Source organism: Marmota monax, unplaced genomic scaffold, assembly GCF_021218885.2.
Source record: "Marmota monax isolate L192 unplaced genomic scaffold, Marmota_monax_Labrador192_F-V1.1 WCK01_AAM20220418_F8-fsc00042, whole genome shotgun sequence".
Taxonomy (NCBI): Eukaryota; Metazoa; Chordata; class Mammalia; order Rodentia; family Sciuridae; genus Marmota; species Marmota monax.
The window spans coordinates 15372438-15388294 of record NW_026693008.1 but is presented as its reverse complement, the minus strand read 5'-3'; the positions used below and the strand labels follow the sequence as shown (position 1 = coordinate 15388294).

Here is a 15857-nt window from a genome sequence, read left to right as displayed (position 1 = left end):
CTTGCCTGGGTGGCAGAGACTGAGCGGAGCTTGCTGGCTTCCCTGGCATCAGTTCCCTCCAGCCTCTTCATTCCCCTTGTTCGTGGTGCAGCGTGGGGGAAGGTTTCGGTGATTAACAGCTAGTAGTGGTCCTTCTAGAAGTTCTTTCTGGCTGGATTCTTAAGAGGTCCCACTGCAGGGGACTTCTCTCTGGTTTCATTTGCAGCTGTGCGGGGGTGGGAAGACGCCAGGCGGATTTAAGAGGATGACCAGTTGGCTGTGGGCTCTACCCTGAGCCCCCGGCCCCCACCCCAGCTTTCTTTTCCTGGTTTGGTTTTTAAGCTCTTTGTGGTGTTTTCAGGAGCCTTCTGCATTTTAGATTTTGTCCGTCTTTCCCACAGTTTTAAGAGGGTGAATTAACAGGCCAACACTGTCCCTGCATTTCCCTCTCTGCCACCCCTTCCCCCATCCGCAGGTTGGGTCAGGGCACTCTGAGTTTGGTTTTCTCCTCTGGTAACGTACCTTCCAGTGTCCCCAGGTCTCAGATTATGTAATATGGCATCTTAAGACATTTATTTCATCACTCACCTTTCCATTCGGCTTTCCTTTGCTGCCTCCTTTCCGAGCTGTGAGGTGACCAGGACACGCGGCCTAGCTCTCTTCCGCCCTCTTCCCCACAAGCTCCGCTCCTTCTCCGTTGTCTTCTGTGACTTCTGGTAGCCACATGCGGCCACCCACTTACTGAAACATGGCTAGTCTGAGGGACGGGCTGGATGATTTTTTTTTAAATTTCATTACATTTTTATTAACATAAAATTTAAATCCATGGCCCCATGTGATTAGCAGCCTTCATACTGGACAGCGCAGATACAGATGTTTTGTTGTCGTGGAGAGCTCTGTAGGACATCACGGGCCTGGGATGTGGGAGAGGATTATCCAAAGAATCAAAACTAGAGAAGATGGAGCATGGGGAGCTCTTGGCACTGAATCTTGAGGAGATGGGGGGAGGTCTGACTCTTCATCTCGTTTCCTCCTTGATGCCTCAAATATTTATTATTTATATCAGGTCTTGTTGCTCATCCCTCCAGGGCATCTCAGTGCCCATGGTGGGCTATTCTTAAAGGAATTTGACGATTTGGGGTTAAGGTTTTGTGTGAGACTTTAAAAAATATTTCTAAAGAGGAAATACTTGTTTTAACACATTCCAATAGAGAGTCAAATGTTGTCAAGTTGTTAATCCTAACTTTCTACCTAACACCTGCAGCTTTGATGAAATAAAAAAATTATTCTAGTTGGTAAAACTGAATTGCTAGCCATTGCTTTTTGTGTTCTGCCCCTTAAGACTCTATGCTTTGACTGCTCGGGCCCTGGGAGAGTCACAGCTCTCCTTGACAGGTAGGTATAGAAGGTCAGAACTTCTCTGAGAAAGGAGGTGGGCGTTTGTTGGTAACACCTGAGCATCTCCATGAGATGGGCAATGTGAGGGCACCTGCACTTCTTAATTTATCTTTAAATTAATTTACCTTAAATTACCTATAATCTGAATTTTTTGGTAACAATGAACATGACTGAATTTTTTGTAATTAAAGTTAATAAAAGGTAGATTAAATATAATCAAATTAAATGGCACTACCCTTTTAGGAAAAGAAGAGCAAATTCCCCTACAAGGCCTACCACGCCCTCCACACTACTTGCTTCCCACCCTCTCTCCCCATTTCCTTCTCTGTGCTTCCATTTCACTGAGCCACTTGCAGGTGCCCAGGATGCTGTACCTGCCTGTGCCTAGGGCCTTGCAGGAGGCGGGTTTCTCACTGTAAATTGTCTGACTTGCTCACACTCTTCTGACCTTTTCCTTTGGGCTGGGGAGAAGGTAGGGAGGGTGCTTTTGCTTTCAGATCTCACTCAGATGCTATCTTCTTAGGGAACTTTCTGTGGCAGCTTGTGTTTTCCAAAGATGGCCTTAACAATCTCTGCTCTCCCATGCCCTCTTCTGTGACATGACCTTGCCTCCGTCAACAGAAGGAGTCAAGTTCTCCATCCCCTTGAACCTGGGCAGGCCAACAGCACAGGACAGAGACAACATGCTGAGGCTTTTGAGAAGAGCCTCAGTGAGCCTCAGGAAGACTAGAATGCTCACTCTTCAGACAGTCCTTTTTGCAACCCAGGGAGAAGTCCAAGCCATATGGAGAGACCATGTGTAATGCTAGGTCCACAGCCCCAGCCAGGCTCCCTGCCCACAGCCCTGTGAGTGAGCCATCTGCCATGTCTAGCCCAGTCAGATAGCTGAAGCCCCAGCTTTGAAAGACCCCCCAAAAAGAGCTTTGAGGAAGGGTTGGGACAGTGGGTAGCTCAGTGGTAGAGCACTTGCCTAGCATATGGAGGCCCTGGGTTCTAATCCCCAGCATTGAAAAACCAACCAAGCAAATAAAAACTCCACAAGGTGATCCTAGTCAGCACACAGAGTCATGGGAATTAATAAGTGACTATTTTAGGTTTGGGGGGTTGAGTTACAGAGCAGTAGATGATCTACCTTCCCTAGAGAGGCGAGGTCCCCCATTAAACTCTGTTAGAGTCCCACTTTTCAGTAACAGTGAATAGCAGGAGGTGAGGCACTGTTACAAGCACTTCAACGAAGAACAACCACCACGTCATTCTGTCCTCACAAGAACCCTTCGAGGGAAAGCATTTGAAAAATTCTTCTTCAATTACAGAAGCAAGCTGGGCTGAGCACACTCGCCTCCGTGCCCAGCTAGCATGTGCTCCAGCAGCCTCTTGACAGCATCTCCCATGGCTTTTAATTGTACCTTTGTCTTTGTAATTATTTGGATGAATGTCTCTATTCCCATCCATACTGTGAGCTCCATTGGAGCTGGGACTATGTCGGTATTAGTTGAGTGAATCCCTGGCGTTCAAAACAAGCTCACAAAATCAGAATGGATAAATCTCCTAAGGAGCTCACATTCATCACAAAAGAATAAAATGCCAACTGCCTAACTGTTCTTTACAATACAGTACCCAGCTTGTAGTTTAGAGGTGATATATGTATTTGTAATTCAAGTGAGTATAGCAGAGTGCTTGGGATATATAGCATCGGAGCAGGCAGATCTGGTTCAAAGTCTGTGTTGAATATCACTTTAGTCAAGTTAAATGACCTCTCTAAAGTCTTCATTTCTTCACCTATGATAATAGATAAATACCTTCCTAGTTGTTGAGGATGAAATGTGCATCAGTTAGATTTGCATCACTGTAACAAAATACCTGAGGTAATCAACTTTAAAAAAAAGAAAGAAAAGTTTGTTTTAGCTCACAGTTTTGGAGGTTTCAGTCCACAGGTGGTTTCAGTCCACCGTTGGTTTCAGCCTATGGGGAGGCAGTACATCATGATAGAAGAAACTGTTCACCCCATGGCATCCAGGCAGCAAAGAGGAGGTTCCTTAAAGCGTACGCCCCCCCAATGACCTGATGACCATCCCCTGGGCCCCACCACCTTCCAAGTGTCAAACTGGGATTAAGCCTTGCGGGGGCATTTCAGATCCAGATCACAGCAAAATGATATATGCAAAGTGTTTTGAACACAGTCCTTGGCACACAGCCCCAATAAAGAGTCTCACTGTCAAACAAGCCATAGAAAATACCCCCAACTCACTCTGCTCATATTAAACATCAATCAAAACATGAGCAACTCCTGTTCATGGCAGTAGATAGACCTACCCACTTTGTCACCCTCACTCACTGAATGGGTAGAGCAGAGCTATGTTGTGGCTATAGTAAACTTTGCATTATAAATGCAACTCTTGAGGGCTGGGGATGTGGCTCAAGCGGTAACACACTCGCCTGGCATGCGCGGGGCGCTGGGTTCGATCCTCAGCACCACATAAAATAAAGATGTTGTGTCCACCGAAAACTGAAAAATAAATATTAAAAATTCTCTCTCTCTCTCTCTTTTAAATAAATAAATAAACAAACACATAAATAAATAAATAAATGCAACTCTTGATTAAAGATTCTACTATCTCAATATACTGAATGACGTCTCATAAGGAAGACTGCTTATAGAACCTTCGCATGCTAGATGGTTTTTTCCATTCAGGGCCAACAGCCTAACTCCACGCAGGTGAAGAAGGGCAGCTTCCCTAGGGTATTTCTAACACCCAACCCTTGAGGAACTCCACCCTGTGCCCTGACCCCGGATCACACTGCCCTGAAGGAGGTTAACCATTTGGGTTTAGAAGACTTCTTTCCCACAATTCAGAAGCCACAGCTGCCAAAAGCAAAAAATAGACAACACCTGCTGTGGCTTACATCACTGAGAGGATAAATTTAATAAGCATGTGCAAAAGGGGCAGAATGTACTTAGTGCACTCACAGAGGCCTCAAGATTTGCTCTGTGGGCATGATAAAAACATGACTGTTGGAAACCTGACACCGGCTCGATATGCTGTCAATGGGACTTTTTATTTCCCAGGAAACTCACCAGGTGTTTGCGAGTTTCTGCACATTTTTGTCCAACTCTTCATTTTCCTGTGGCCTCAGTAGATTTACCAGTTGTTTCCACGCTACTTCTAATCACTCATCCCCCTAATTGGGAGTGATGCACAGTGTGTGTGTGTGTGTGTGTGTGTGTGTGTGTGTGTGTGTGTGTATGTGTATGTATACAGTGTGAACAATGTACACACTAGTCAAACGCACAGGGAATCATTTTCATCTCCAGTACCTTATATGAGTATTCTCCATTTAAGGACTGTAAATGATGGAAGTAAGCTAGCAGGTTACCCTTTTTCTCAACTGAGGAAACCCAGGAGCTGGGATCTCACCTTCACTTGATAGCAGGGTTATTATAAAGCCTCCATAGGTTCAATCCAGGGTGGGCCAGTCAGTCCTTTGCAAGAGAAAACTGTTTATGAAGGCCATAAATCAGAACTGTGGCCTTGTCAGTTTGATCAATGCTTTCTGTTTCCATTTGAAAGAAGAAAGAGGAGCAGAACAGCTCAATTGGCCATGAATTCCTGCTCTGCTGATGTGGGTCCTCATCTTCACTGACAGATAGTGCATTCACTGGGGCAGGATTTAGACAAACGGGAGGTACACTGCAGCTTGGGGTGCCACTCCTGTGCCACTGACTACTTCTTATCATTGGGCTTACTCCTCTGAAGAGACGGATCAAAACAAGGTTAACTTTTTAGCATGGAAAGGTGGAGCAAGCCCCAGACTAAATCCAGGACCCCTAAGAGAGTCTGTGACATCAGACAATGCATTTTATTTTTCTATCTACAACTTCTGCATCTGGAGAAGACTGAATGATCTCATCGACTCCTTTAGTTCTAAAGTACTGATTCTCAACTTGTATAAACTACAACAAATTACATGTGCCTTGCTATCAATCAGCCCATGTATTAGATAATATCTGCCATCATCATAAATGTAGTCATTTTTTTCAATTTCACTATATTTTAAGTCATTTTCTTATGATTTCTGGATTTTCTCTTTAAACTGAGTTCAAGGATTTCTTCAAAAAAATCAGTTATGTGTTATTTTATTTCTTATTCTATAAGTCTACTTTTTATTTTCTCTCCATTTTCCCCCTGAGCTCATTTCTAAGCCAAGAGCCTATGTTGTTGGCTGGCAGTTTGCTGGTATGTGCAGGGAACTGCACTATTCTCTAAGTAGTGGGTAGAATTAATTTTCTAACTAAGATTACATCTACAGAAGGGCCAGTGGAAATGGGCACCTTAGCTTAAGTATTCTATTAGAATGTACATGGCAGGAATTGAGCAAAGGAATTATTTTTTAAGAGGGTGTTCAGGAGCCTGGGGAAAAGTAACTGAACTATACCTGCCTGGGTATCTCCTTAACCACGAGGAAACACAATACTGAGATACCCAGCTGGGAAAGAGATACAGGTACCAGGATCACATATCTGAATCACTGGACAGAAAAAAGGGGCCATTGAATATTTTTTGAGAACTTTTAGTCTTCCAGATTTGAAAGCAATTTTGGTTTGGGAGAAGCAGTAATTAGGTTTCTGTGAAAGCAGCATGAAGTCTCACTGGTTTTGGAAATAAAAGCCTGGATTAAAATCTCAGCTGGTGTAAAAGTACCCTTCAGAGGTGAAGGGGAAATAAGACTTTTTCAGAAAAACAAAAAAAACATGGGGATTTGTCCCCTGCAGACTTGTAGGAAAGCTCTATCAGCTCCAGGCTCTGTAGCTGTGTTCAATTTGCTATTTGCCTGATTTTGAGGTGTCCTTTACTAGGGGGTTAATCCAGGAGCCCTACAGGGACGGCTGTGGGGGTTTGGGTTCACTTTACAGTCAACTGCCTCTTCCCCATGCTGTTGAAACCCTACTAAAAGCACAGTCAAGCCAGATAAGTAGCTTATTTTGAGCACATAATGATCCATTCAACAATAAACTAGCCACTCAAGAATAGACAATTTTGAACTAGAAATGTTAAAATTTCATTAAAAGCAGGTACTGCTGTTGGAGAAATATCATAAAACATCTCTTTAATGTGAACACTACTTCATACAAGGAGAAACTATTTACAATGTGTCACTTTCAGATTAGTTGCTTTTGCATCATTTGTTGATCATATGCTGCCACAGCACATCCTCAGCCAGGGAGCTTCAGTCCAACTGCACGTTCCAGGTCCTCGGTGGCTCTCCGGGGTTCCTGGGGATTCAGGGGACCTGCCCACTTACATTCTCCTCAGTAATTATGGCTCAGCAAGCATGCTACCCAAAGCATCTATAACCCAGAAACTCTGGCAACCACACATAAGTAAAAAGCAATAGATTAGATTTTTTTTTTCACCAATAAATACTAATTTGACAATCCAATCCATTATCATTTGAAGAAATTATTTTCACTTGGGAAAATTTTTCTCAAGAGAACTAGAGGGAACAATCTGTTCTTCACACTGGAACTGAATTAGGAGGTTTTTGTATACAAATATAGCATATTTGGGCCAGGGATATATAATTTCTTGTTAAAGAGTTTATTTGCCTTCACACATAAGACTGCTACATACATTCACAGTTTTAATAGACTGTAATTAGATATTCCAGTTGTGCTTTAAAATCCCAAATATTATTCTCGTTAGGGAGTGCAAAGCCAATGTCTCGTTTGACTATGATTGGTCCTAGAGTTATAAACTCCATAATGATTGACAGGCAGCTTCCTCATTCTCCAGTTTCATCATTTGCTTTTTCGTGTATGACTTCCAGGCTCCGGCGTGGTTTCTCAGTGTTCTCAGTGCCTGGTTTATTCAGTCCACATGAAACAGCAGCATAATGGATTTGTTTCAGGTTCTCCAAAGTCTCGTTCTTTGCATATTTCAAAAGATCTGCTTGTCCCTGTAATGAAACATGCAATTGAGTAGTATTAGATATGACACGACTTTTCTGCTAGACTTTACAATATAGATCTTCTGCTGAAAGAGGAGAATTTTGATTCCACAAGAGGACACATTTATTTCCTATTGGCACTGCATCCAAATAGGTCACTTTTAATACAAAACCAGGTCTTTCCACTGGGAAATCTGAACAGCTATTCCTGCCTATCCCAGTTAAAATCATATCTTTCATTGTTTGGCCAATCTTGTTTTTGTTTGCAGTATTGGAATTGAACCCAGGGCCTCTCAAATGCTAGGCTAGTGCTCTGCCACTGAGGTGCATTCCCAGCTGGTTGTTTTTCCAGGTTGGCCTTGAATTTGTGATCCTCCTGTCTCAATCATTGGAGGAGCTAGGATCAGAGGCATGCCCCCACCTAGCCCCTTTTTAAAAAAGGCTTGTTTTTTGAAACACTTTATTCTGAAGTAAGTACCAATTCACAGAAGGATACAAAGCCAGTAGAGAGAGGTCTTGCATTTCCTTCCCCAAATTCCCCCAAATGGTTACACCCCACATAAACTATAATAAAATATCAGCACCAGGACCCTGACATTGATGCAATGAGCCCAAAGTTCCATGAGGCTCTATCACATGTGACCACTACTGCAACAGAGACACAGGAGTAATTCACCATAAAGATATCCCTTGTACCATGACTTTACAGTCACATACCTCCCTTTCCCCTCCAGCCCCTCACTCCAACAGCCACTAATATGTGGAGTCTGGTCTTTGAGCCTAGGTAGCCTCTAAGAGTGCTAGCAGTGGTGAGCCCAAGGCAGGCCCTCGCTGCATCTGCTGAAAGAAGAACACAGAAAGGATTCTCATTCTGGATAAACGTCCTTAGCCCCATTTTAGTTTCTAATGAGGTCTGACCATTGACTCAACATGGATTTAGCCTGACATGTATACAGGTCAGAAAAAGGTGGACAGATGAGAAGCACAGTTGTTGGGAGCCTGGAATGTGAGCTGACAATGGACCAACGCAGTCTGTCAGCCTCGTCACTTCAGCTAGAGGCCACAGGATTCTTCAGGGGTGGGTGAGAGCTGTGCTGTGCATCTCAGGATATTTAGCAGCATCCCGGGTCTTTACTCACTAGGTAGCATGGCACCCCCTCAACTGTGACAACTGAAAACATCTGCAGTCTTTGCTAGCTCTCTCCTGGTGGGAGGGTGCACTGGGGGCAGCCCTGGTTGAAAACCTCAGAGCTGAGGTATCAGCAAATGACTCTAAGGTCGCAGGGTGGAAGAGACGATGCGGTGTGGTACAGTGTTCCTGTTGCAGATTCCACTCCTTTTACTTTGCTTTTTTGTTCTATTTTCCTTTCAAATTTGACCTGCCTTCCATTAACACTTCTTTCTACTCACACTATGGCCTTTCCATTTCTCTTACTCTCCTTGTTCATGGTTTTTCTTCCCCTTCTTAGGTTTTCGATTTATTCTCGTGTTTTCTTTATAATTGCTCTATAGTTTGACATTTTCTTTGTCATGATTCTTTCTCTCTTCCTTTTTTTTTTCCTTACTAACTGCCTCCCAAGTGCAGCTCCTTTAAAGTGTCCCTGTATAACCAGAGCTTGGGGCTGTTTACAGAGGGTGATGGTAAGGCCTTACCTTGGCAGGCAACTAGACTATAATCAAATTTCAGTTGCTGGTGACACCAAATTGCAATGTGATTTTAAACCACCGCGAGGCCCAAATCCACAGAGTGGTTTGTTGCTTACCACTTATCATTCATGACTTTCCTGATTTATACAGACCTTAAATTAGTGACTATGAATAGCTGTTGCAAGGCTTAGTCTCACTGAAGGAGCTTCATTTTTATTCATTCCTCCTTGTCACTGAACTCACATGTTGAACATTTACTAGTTATGAGGCCTCTGTATTTAACACAGCAGCACATTGTATCAGGAATAAAATTTCTTATTAAAGAGCTTATTTGCCTTCACAAGCAAAATCGCTTCATGCATTCATAGTTTTAGTAGATTGTAACTACATAATTCATTTGTGTTTTAAAAATTCCAAGTATTACTTTTTAAATTAATAAACTTTATTTTTAGAGCAGCTTCCGGTTCACAGCAAAACAGCAGGAAGCACAGAGTTTTCACATACTACCCTTTCCCCACACATGCACCTCCTGCAGCACTGACATCCCACGCCCCAGTGGCATGTGTGTTCTCATCAATGAACCCACAATGATGCATCAGTGTCAGCCAGTCTATTGTTTAAGTTAGGGTTCTTACGTGGTGCTGTATAGATTTGCACAAATGTATGACGATGTGTATCCACTATTATGGTAGCAGAGTAGTTTTATTGCCCTAAAAATCCTTTACATTCTGCTGAGTGCTCCCTCCCATACCTCTTCAACCCAAACCCTTATCAACCACTGAATCTTTCTACTGTAATTTTTTTTTCAGACTCTTCCACAGTTGGAATCATACTGCTCTCAGTCTTTTCAGATTGGCTTCTTTCACTTGGCAAGGTGGACTTAAGGTTCCACCATATCTTTTTTATAGTTTGATAGCTCATTTATTTTCAGCACAGAATAATATTCCTTTGTCCAATGTACTACAGTTTATCCATTCACCTACTGACAGACATCTTTGTAACTTCCAAATTTGAGTAGTTATAAAAAAAAGTCGCAATTGAACATGTTTTTTTTAACTTATTTGGGTAAATGCCAAGGGGTGCAATTGTTGCATCATATGGTAAGAATATGTTAAGTTTTTGAGAAACTGCCAAACTACCTTCTCAAGTGTCTACCATTTTATACACCAACTGGCCTTTGAGTGAGAGTCCCTGTGCCCCCACATTCTAGCCAATGTCTGCTGTGGTCAGTGTTTTATATTTTGGACATTCTAATAGGTGTGTAGTGGTAACTCACTGTGTCATAATTTGCAATTCTCTAATGACATATGATGTTAAACATTATTTTCATGTTTACTTTCATAATGTATCTTCTTTGGGGAAGGGTCTGTTCAGGCTTTTGCCCATTTTAAAATATGATTGTTTATTTCCTTATTGTTAAGAAACTGAGAATTCATTTTGAGAAACTGTATATTTTGGAAAGCTGTCTTTCATCAGATATGTCTTACAAATATCTTCTCCCAATCTGTGCCTTCTCTTCCCATTATCTTAACACTGTCTTTAGCAGAGAAGAAGTTTTTAGTTTTAATAAAGTCAAGTTCACCAATTCTTTCCTTCCTGGATTATTATTTTAGTGGTGCATCTAAAAAAGTAACTGCCATACCTTTATGTTATCTTCTAGTTCTATAATTTTCTGTTTTGCCTTTAGATCTATGATCTTGTTGAGTTAATTCTTGAGAAGGGTGTAAGATCTGTGCCTAGATTCAGCCTTTGGTGTGTGGATATCCAATTGTTCCAGCACCATTTGTTGACAAGATTGTTCTTTTCCTTCAATATTGTATAGGCTACTTGGGGTCTTTGGCCTCTACGTATGAACTGGTTTATCAGATCCATAAAATAATTCACTGGGATTTTGATTGGATTGCAGTGAATAAATCAAGTTGGGAAGAAATTCTATCTTGATAATATTGAGTTTTTATAACATTTCCCCATTTATTTATTTCCTTTCTATCTTTTTTCAGAGTTCATTAGTTTTACTCATGAAAGTCTTCACAACAGTGGTGAATGGTGAGAGGAGACATCCTTGCTTTGTTCTTCATCTTAGTGGGAATCTTTGAGTTTCTTTCCATTAAGTATGATGCTAGTTTCACATTTTTGTAGACAATCCTTATCAAGTTGAGGAAGTTCCCCTCTATTCCTAATTTTCTGAGAGTTTTCAACATGAACAGATGTTAGATTTGTCCCTTGCTTTTTCTGTGTCTAGTTATGATCATGTTTTTTTTTCTTTAGCCTGTTGATGTGATGGGTTACACAAATCAATTTTTAAAAGTTGAGCCAATCTTGCATACCTTGGAAAAATCCCACCTGGTTTTGATATATGATTCTTTTTATACATTGTTGAATTACTATTGCTAATTTTTTGAGGATTTTTGTGTCGATGTTCCTGGGAGATATTGGCCTGCAACTTTCTTCTCTTATACTATCTTTGGTTTTGGTATTAGGGTAATGCTGGCCTTGTAGAATCAGTTACAAAGTATTCACTCTGCCTTTATCTTCTGGAGGAGATGGTAGAGAATTCCATTCTTGTAGTCACTCGGATCAAAATGTCATCACTGACTCCTCTCTTTCTCTTCCATCCTCTACCCCACCTATCAGAAGTTCCTATATATGTCCCAGCCTTCAAAACATATATAGTCAGGTTACCACCATTTCTTATCACCCTCACTGCCACCACCACAGTCAAAGGCACTATAATCTTTCCTTGGGTTTATGATAGTACCCTTCTGACTGGTCTTCCTTGACATGACAGGCGGAAAGTTCCAATTGAAACACAGTCAGAACATACCTTTCCCTTTTCTTAAAACTCTTCAGTGGCTCAACAAGTAACTCAGAGTGAGTGCCAAAGTTCTTGCCCAGGGCCCATCCTCATTCCCTGCATCTCTTTGCCTTGTTCACTCAGCCTTCATTATACTGGCTCTTCAATGTACCTCAAACTTAGCAGGTCTTCTCCAGGTAGGCCTCAAGGTCTGTGCACAAACTGCTCCCTCTGATCAGAAGGCTCTTGTTTAAAAATGCACAAGGCTCACTCCCTTACCTCCTTTATGTCTTGACTTTGAAATCACCTTAAAGTGGTATCTACCTCGACACAATTCTATTTAAAATTAGAACTTCCACCTTGTACCCATGGTTCTCCTTACCCTTTTCCTGCTTTGTTTTTTTTACAACAAATAGTACCATCTGACATACTCTGTTATTTTCTTCATTGTCTGTCTCTCTCATTAAACATGAACTCCATGAGAGCAGGAATTTTTGTTTCCTGGAATGAATGTAATTAAAGTAAAATGTGAAAATCTCCTCTTGAATATCCATAGGTGCCACCCCAACCATGTTTTATCTTTCTCTTTCCTTCTTTGTATATATGTTATAAATAGATATTTTACTTTTTATATAAGTGGTATCAGGTAATCTACATTGTTCTTTGGTTTCCCTTTGTACTCACCAGAAGCCACGTCTTGGTAACCTTACTATGTCAGCATATATAGATCTACCACATGATAGGTTATTTAAAACAAAAACTCCAGATGGTGTGGGATAATTAATGTGGCAACAACAGAGCTCTTTGGATGAATTTTACGTTTCCCAAACTCAGACAAGTTGTGACGGTATTTCCAACAGAACAGGTAGGCATTCAGCCATTATGCAAGTGACACCAAAGGACGCTACAAGCAACACATCCAGACCTGGGGAGCTGCTAAACTTGGTCCCCACCACTTTTATTCTGTTCGTGTGTCTAAAACTACCTGCCTGACATGTCTTGGAGTTAAGACATCGATCATGAGTGAAGGACAATTCTGAAGGTTGTGGTGGTGTTTGCGGTAGCAATGCTTACATGTCATTGCTTCAAAAGACTTCAAAAGAGCACAAGCTATTTAAAACACTGCCACCCACTGACATAGGGTGTCTAGTTTAGAAGAATCTTTCTACAAGCTGGCTTTGCAATGTTTTCAGTTGAAAAACCCAAACCTCATTCAGTTTCACACATTCTGTTTTGAATTTTGTAATTTATTTGATTTGGTTTTCATCTTGAAAGGGTTATAACAACCTTAGGTCAAAATATTTAAGGTTCTCACTTTTGGCCTAGAAAGTAATCTTTAAAATACATCTCTAAAGGCAGAAGCCGCACCACAGCAGCTCTTGCTGAGTTTGGCTGTGCCTATGGCTTACCTGGGATTGGATCAGAGGCCAGGAGCAGCCAGGAAATATACAATGGCAGATGCCAAACCCCAGAGCTGGTGTCCCAGCTATACTCAACACTTGGCTAGTCACCAAACTTTCTGTGTGATTATAAAAGATGTCCTAGTTTTTTTGTTTGCTTTTGTTTCTTTTATTTCAGTTCTTTGAACCCAGGGCCTTGCACATGCTAGACAAGTGCTCTACCATACTGGGCTACACACATCTCAGCCCTTTATAAAAAATTTTGTTTTGCTATAGGTTCTCGCTAAGTTGCCCAGGATGGCATCAAGTAGCTGGGATTACAGGCATGTGTCACTACATTTAGCTTCGGTTTTTAATATATTAAAAATATTTCAAAGTACATCTGTTAGTGCTATATAGTTTTTGGAACCAAAATTAATAATTACATTCACTGCTTTTATCCAAATCTAGAGATAAAACAATAGGGATTAGATACTCCAGTTAATTTTTTCAAAGCCCCTTTGTCAAACTATCTATTAGAGGAAAACAGAACTGCCTTACTGTGGAGATGAGTGACCCAGCGAAGCTGTCCCTGACCTCTACAATTGGCCCTGGCAATGACCGCATGGCTTGGAGCTACAGAGAGCAAAGACAGCCATCTGCCATTCCCTGGGGGCCAGCAGACACTTTTTCCAAATTCTATGTAATGAGAGGGAGGAGAAAGAAGTGGACACTCATACCGTACATTTGGGAGTTTGAAGGAAGCACAAAAGTATTCAGGTCTTTTTGTTTTGATGCAAACAGGACTGTAAATCATCAGAGTCTAGTTCTGACTTTTCCATATCTGGGATCTACACTGACTTCTGAGTTGCCCTGGGCTTTGCCAAAGGTTCCAACCTAAGAAGCTTCACCTAGGCGAGTATGGACTAGCTGTCTACTTTCTGGCTTTCTTATCTACCTGGGAACACAGTAAGAAACACAGCAGATTGAGGCTGACTCTGGCGGACACTGGGGCTGCTCTAAGGTCTACCAGGAAAACAGACTGCCTTCCTGAGTGGGCCCATCCCAACCCACGACTCAGTCCTTCCTTGGCAACTGGATTTGCATGCATCTGATTTTCCCAACTAAATCATTTTACTTTATCTTTCTTGTAAGTCTCCAAGAGGCTGTGGGAACCCTCAGACGATGGCAGGCAAGTCTAGGGTTCTTCTCCTGTCTCTCAGCAGAGTGTCTTTTGCAACTAAAACCAGAGAACCCTGTGAGCCCAAACACACATTTCATGACAGGAAATGAAAGCCATGTGGCCAGGAAGTTGTCATTTCTTCATTGGTTATCTGTCTAGTTAATGGCAAGCAGTCACAAACATGGCCTTTTAGTAAATATTTTGTGGTTAGTCACTTTCAGGTGATGGGAGACTCACATACAAAGGGAATATATTTTAACCATGTATTTCTTTTTTTAAAAAAAAAATCTTTATTTTTTAGTTGTAGGTGGACACATTATCTTTATTTCATTTTTATGTGGTACTGAGGATTGAACCCAGAGCCTCACATGTGCTAGGCAAGCGCTCTACCACTGAGCCCCAACCCCAGCCCCAACCATGTATTTCGTAAGCATTTAAAAATCTCAGGCCAAACGCTCAAACCTCCTTCAAGGGTGCTATGGTAAAAACCATGGTGGCAGTTCACACATCAGTAGGGTACCAGGGATTAGAGGGAGGGATGAATAGGCAGAGCACAGAGGATTTTTAGATTAGTGATAATACTTTGCATGATACTATAATGATGGACACAATAAAAACATCAAGTTGTACACCTTAAATACATACAATAAAAAATAAATTTAAAAAAATGGTGGCTAAGATTGCAGCTATGTGGTAGAATACTTGCCTAGCATGTGCAAGGGCCTGGATTCAATCCCCTGCACCACAGAATGAATGAATAAGTAAATACATTAATTTTAAAAAGTACAGTGGATACATGTCATTATAGATTTGTTCAGTCCCATTCAATGTGCAACACCAAGAGTGAATCCTAACATAAACTATAGTCTTTGAGCAATGATGTGTCTCTGCAGGTTCACTGACTATAACAAATGCACCACTATGGTGGAGGTTGCTAATAGGGAGGTGTGTGGGTGGGATATGGGAAGTCTCTGAACCTTTTTGTCAATTTTACGGTGAACCTAAAATTGCTCTAGAAAAATAAAAGTCTTTTAAAAAAGGAATGCTGTGGAAATGATTTAGTACATTTCTTACAACCACAATTCAGATTGGCTCAGAAGGGCTATAAAAGTAATTATGGTCCTAAGCCTAAAATATGTTAAAAACAAAATATGAAGGCACATGCACCAGCAAAGCCTTCTGGGAGCGCTGGTTACTATTTATTGAGTGACTGCTTTGCCAAACACTGTAATAAGCCACTTACGAAGATTCTCTCATGACAGTCTCTTAATTCTGAGAAGACACTACTACTATCCCTGTTTTATAATGAGAAAATTTAGTTTAAGGAGATTAGGGACCTTGCCTGAGGCAGAGTCTAAATAGCAAATTATATTGAAACACACAGAACCTTTTGTTTTCCTTTTGGATAAACTAAATGGTGGGACCTCCAACCACAGTGGGTTGAACCCCACATGTTGCATGCAAGCAAAGTAGGAACTCCGCTGTATTTTTAAGGCACTCAGCATATCAACATATTGTGTAGACAATTCAA

At 41.4% G+C, this 15857-nt stretch overlaps 1 protein-coding gene across 1 annotated transcript in view; it reads right to left on the bottom strand.

The window, feature by feature from the left end:
• Nucleotides 1-6457: 6457 nt before the first annotated feature.
• The window catches only part of Plcl2 (phospholipase C like 2), a 183553-nt gene continuing 174153 nt past the window's right edge, over nucleotides 6458-15857 (bottom strand). Inside the window, exon 6 of the mRNA XM_046452872.2 lies at nucleotides 6458-7332. Within this exon, the coding sequence (XP_046308828.1) occupies nucleotides 7159-7332 (174 nt within the window). The 3' untranslated portion in view covers nucleotides 6458-7158. The remainder of the gene's footprint in view (nucleotides 7333-15857) is intronic.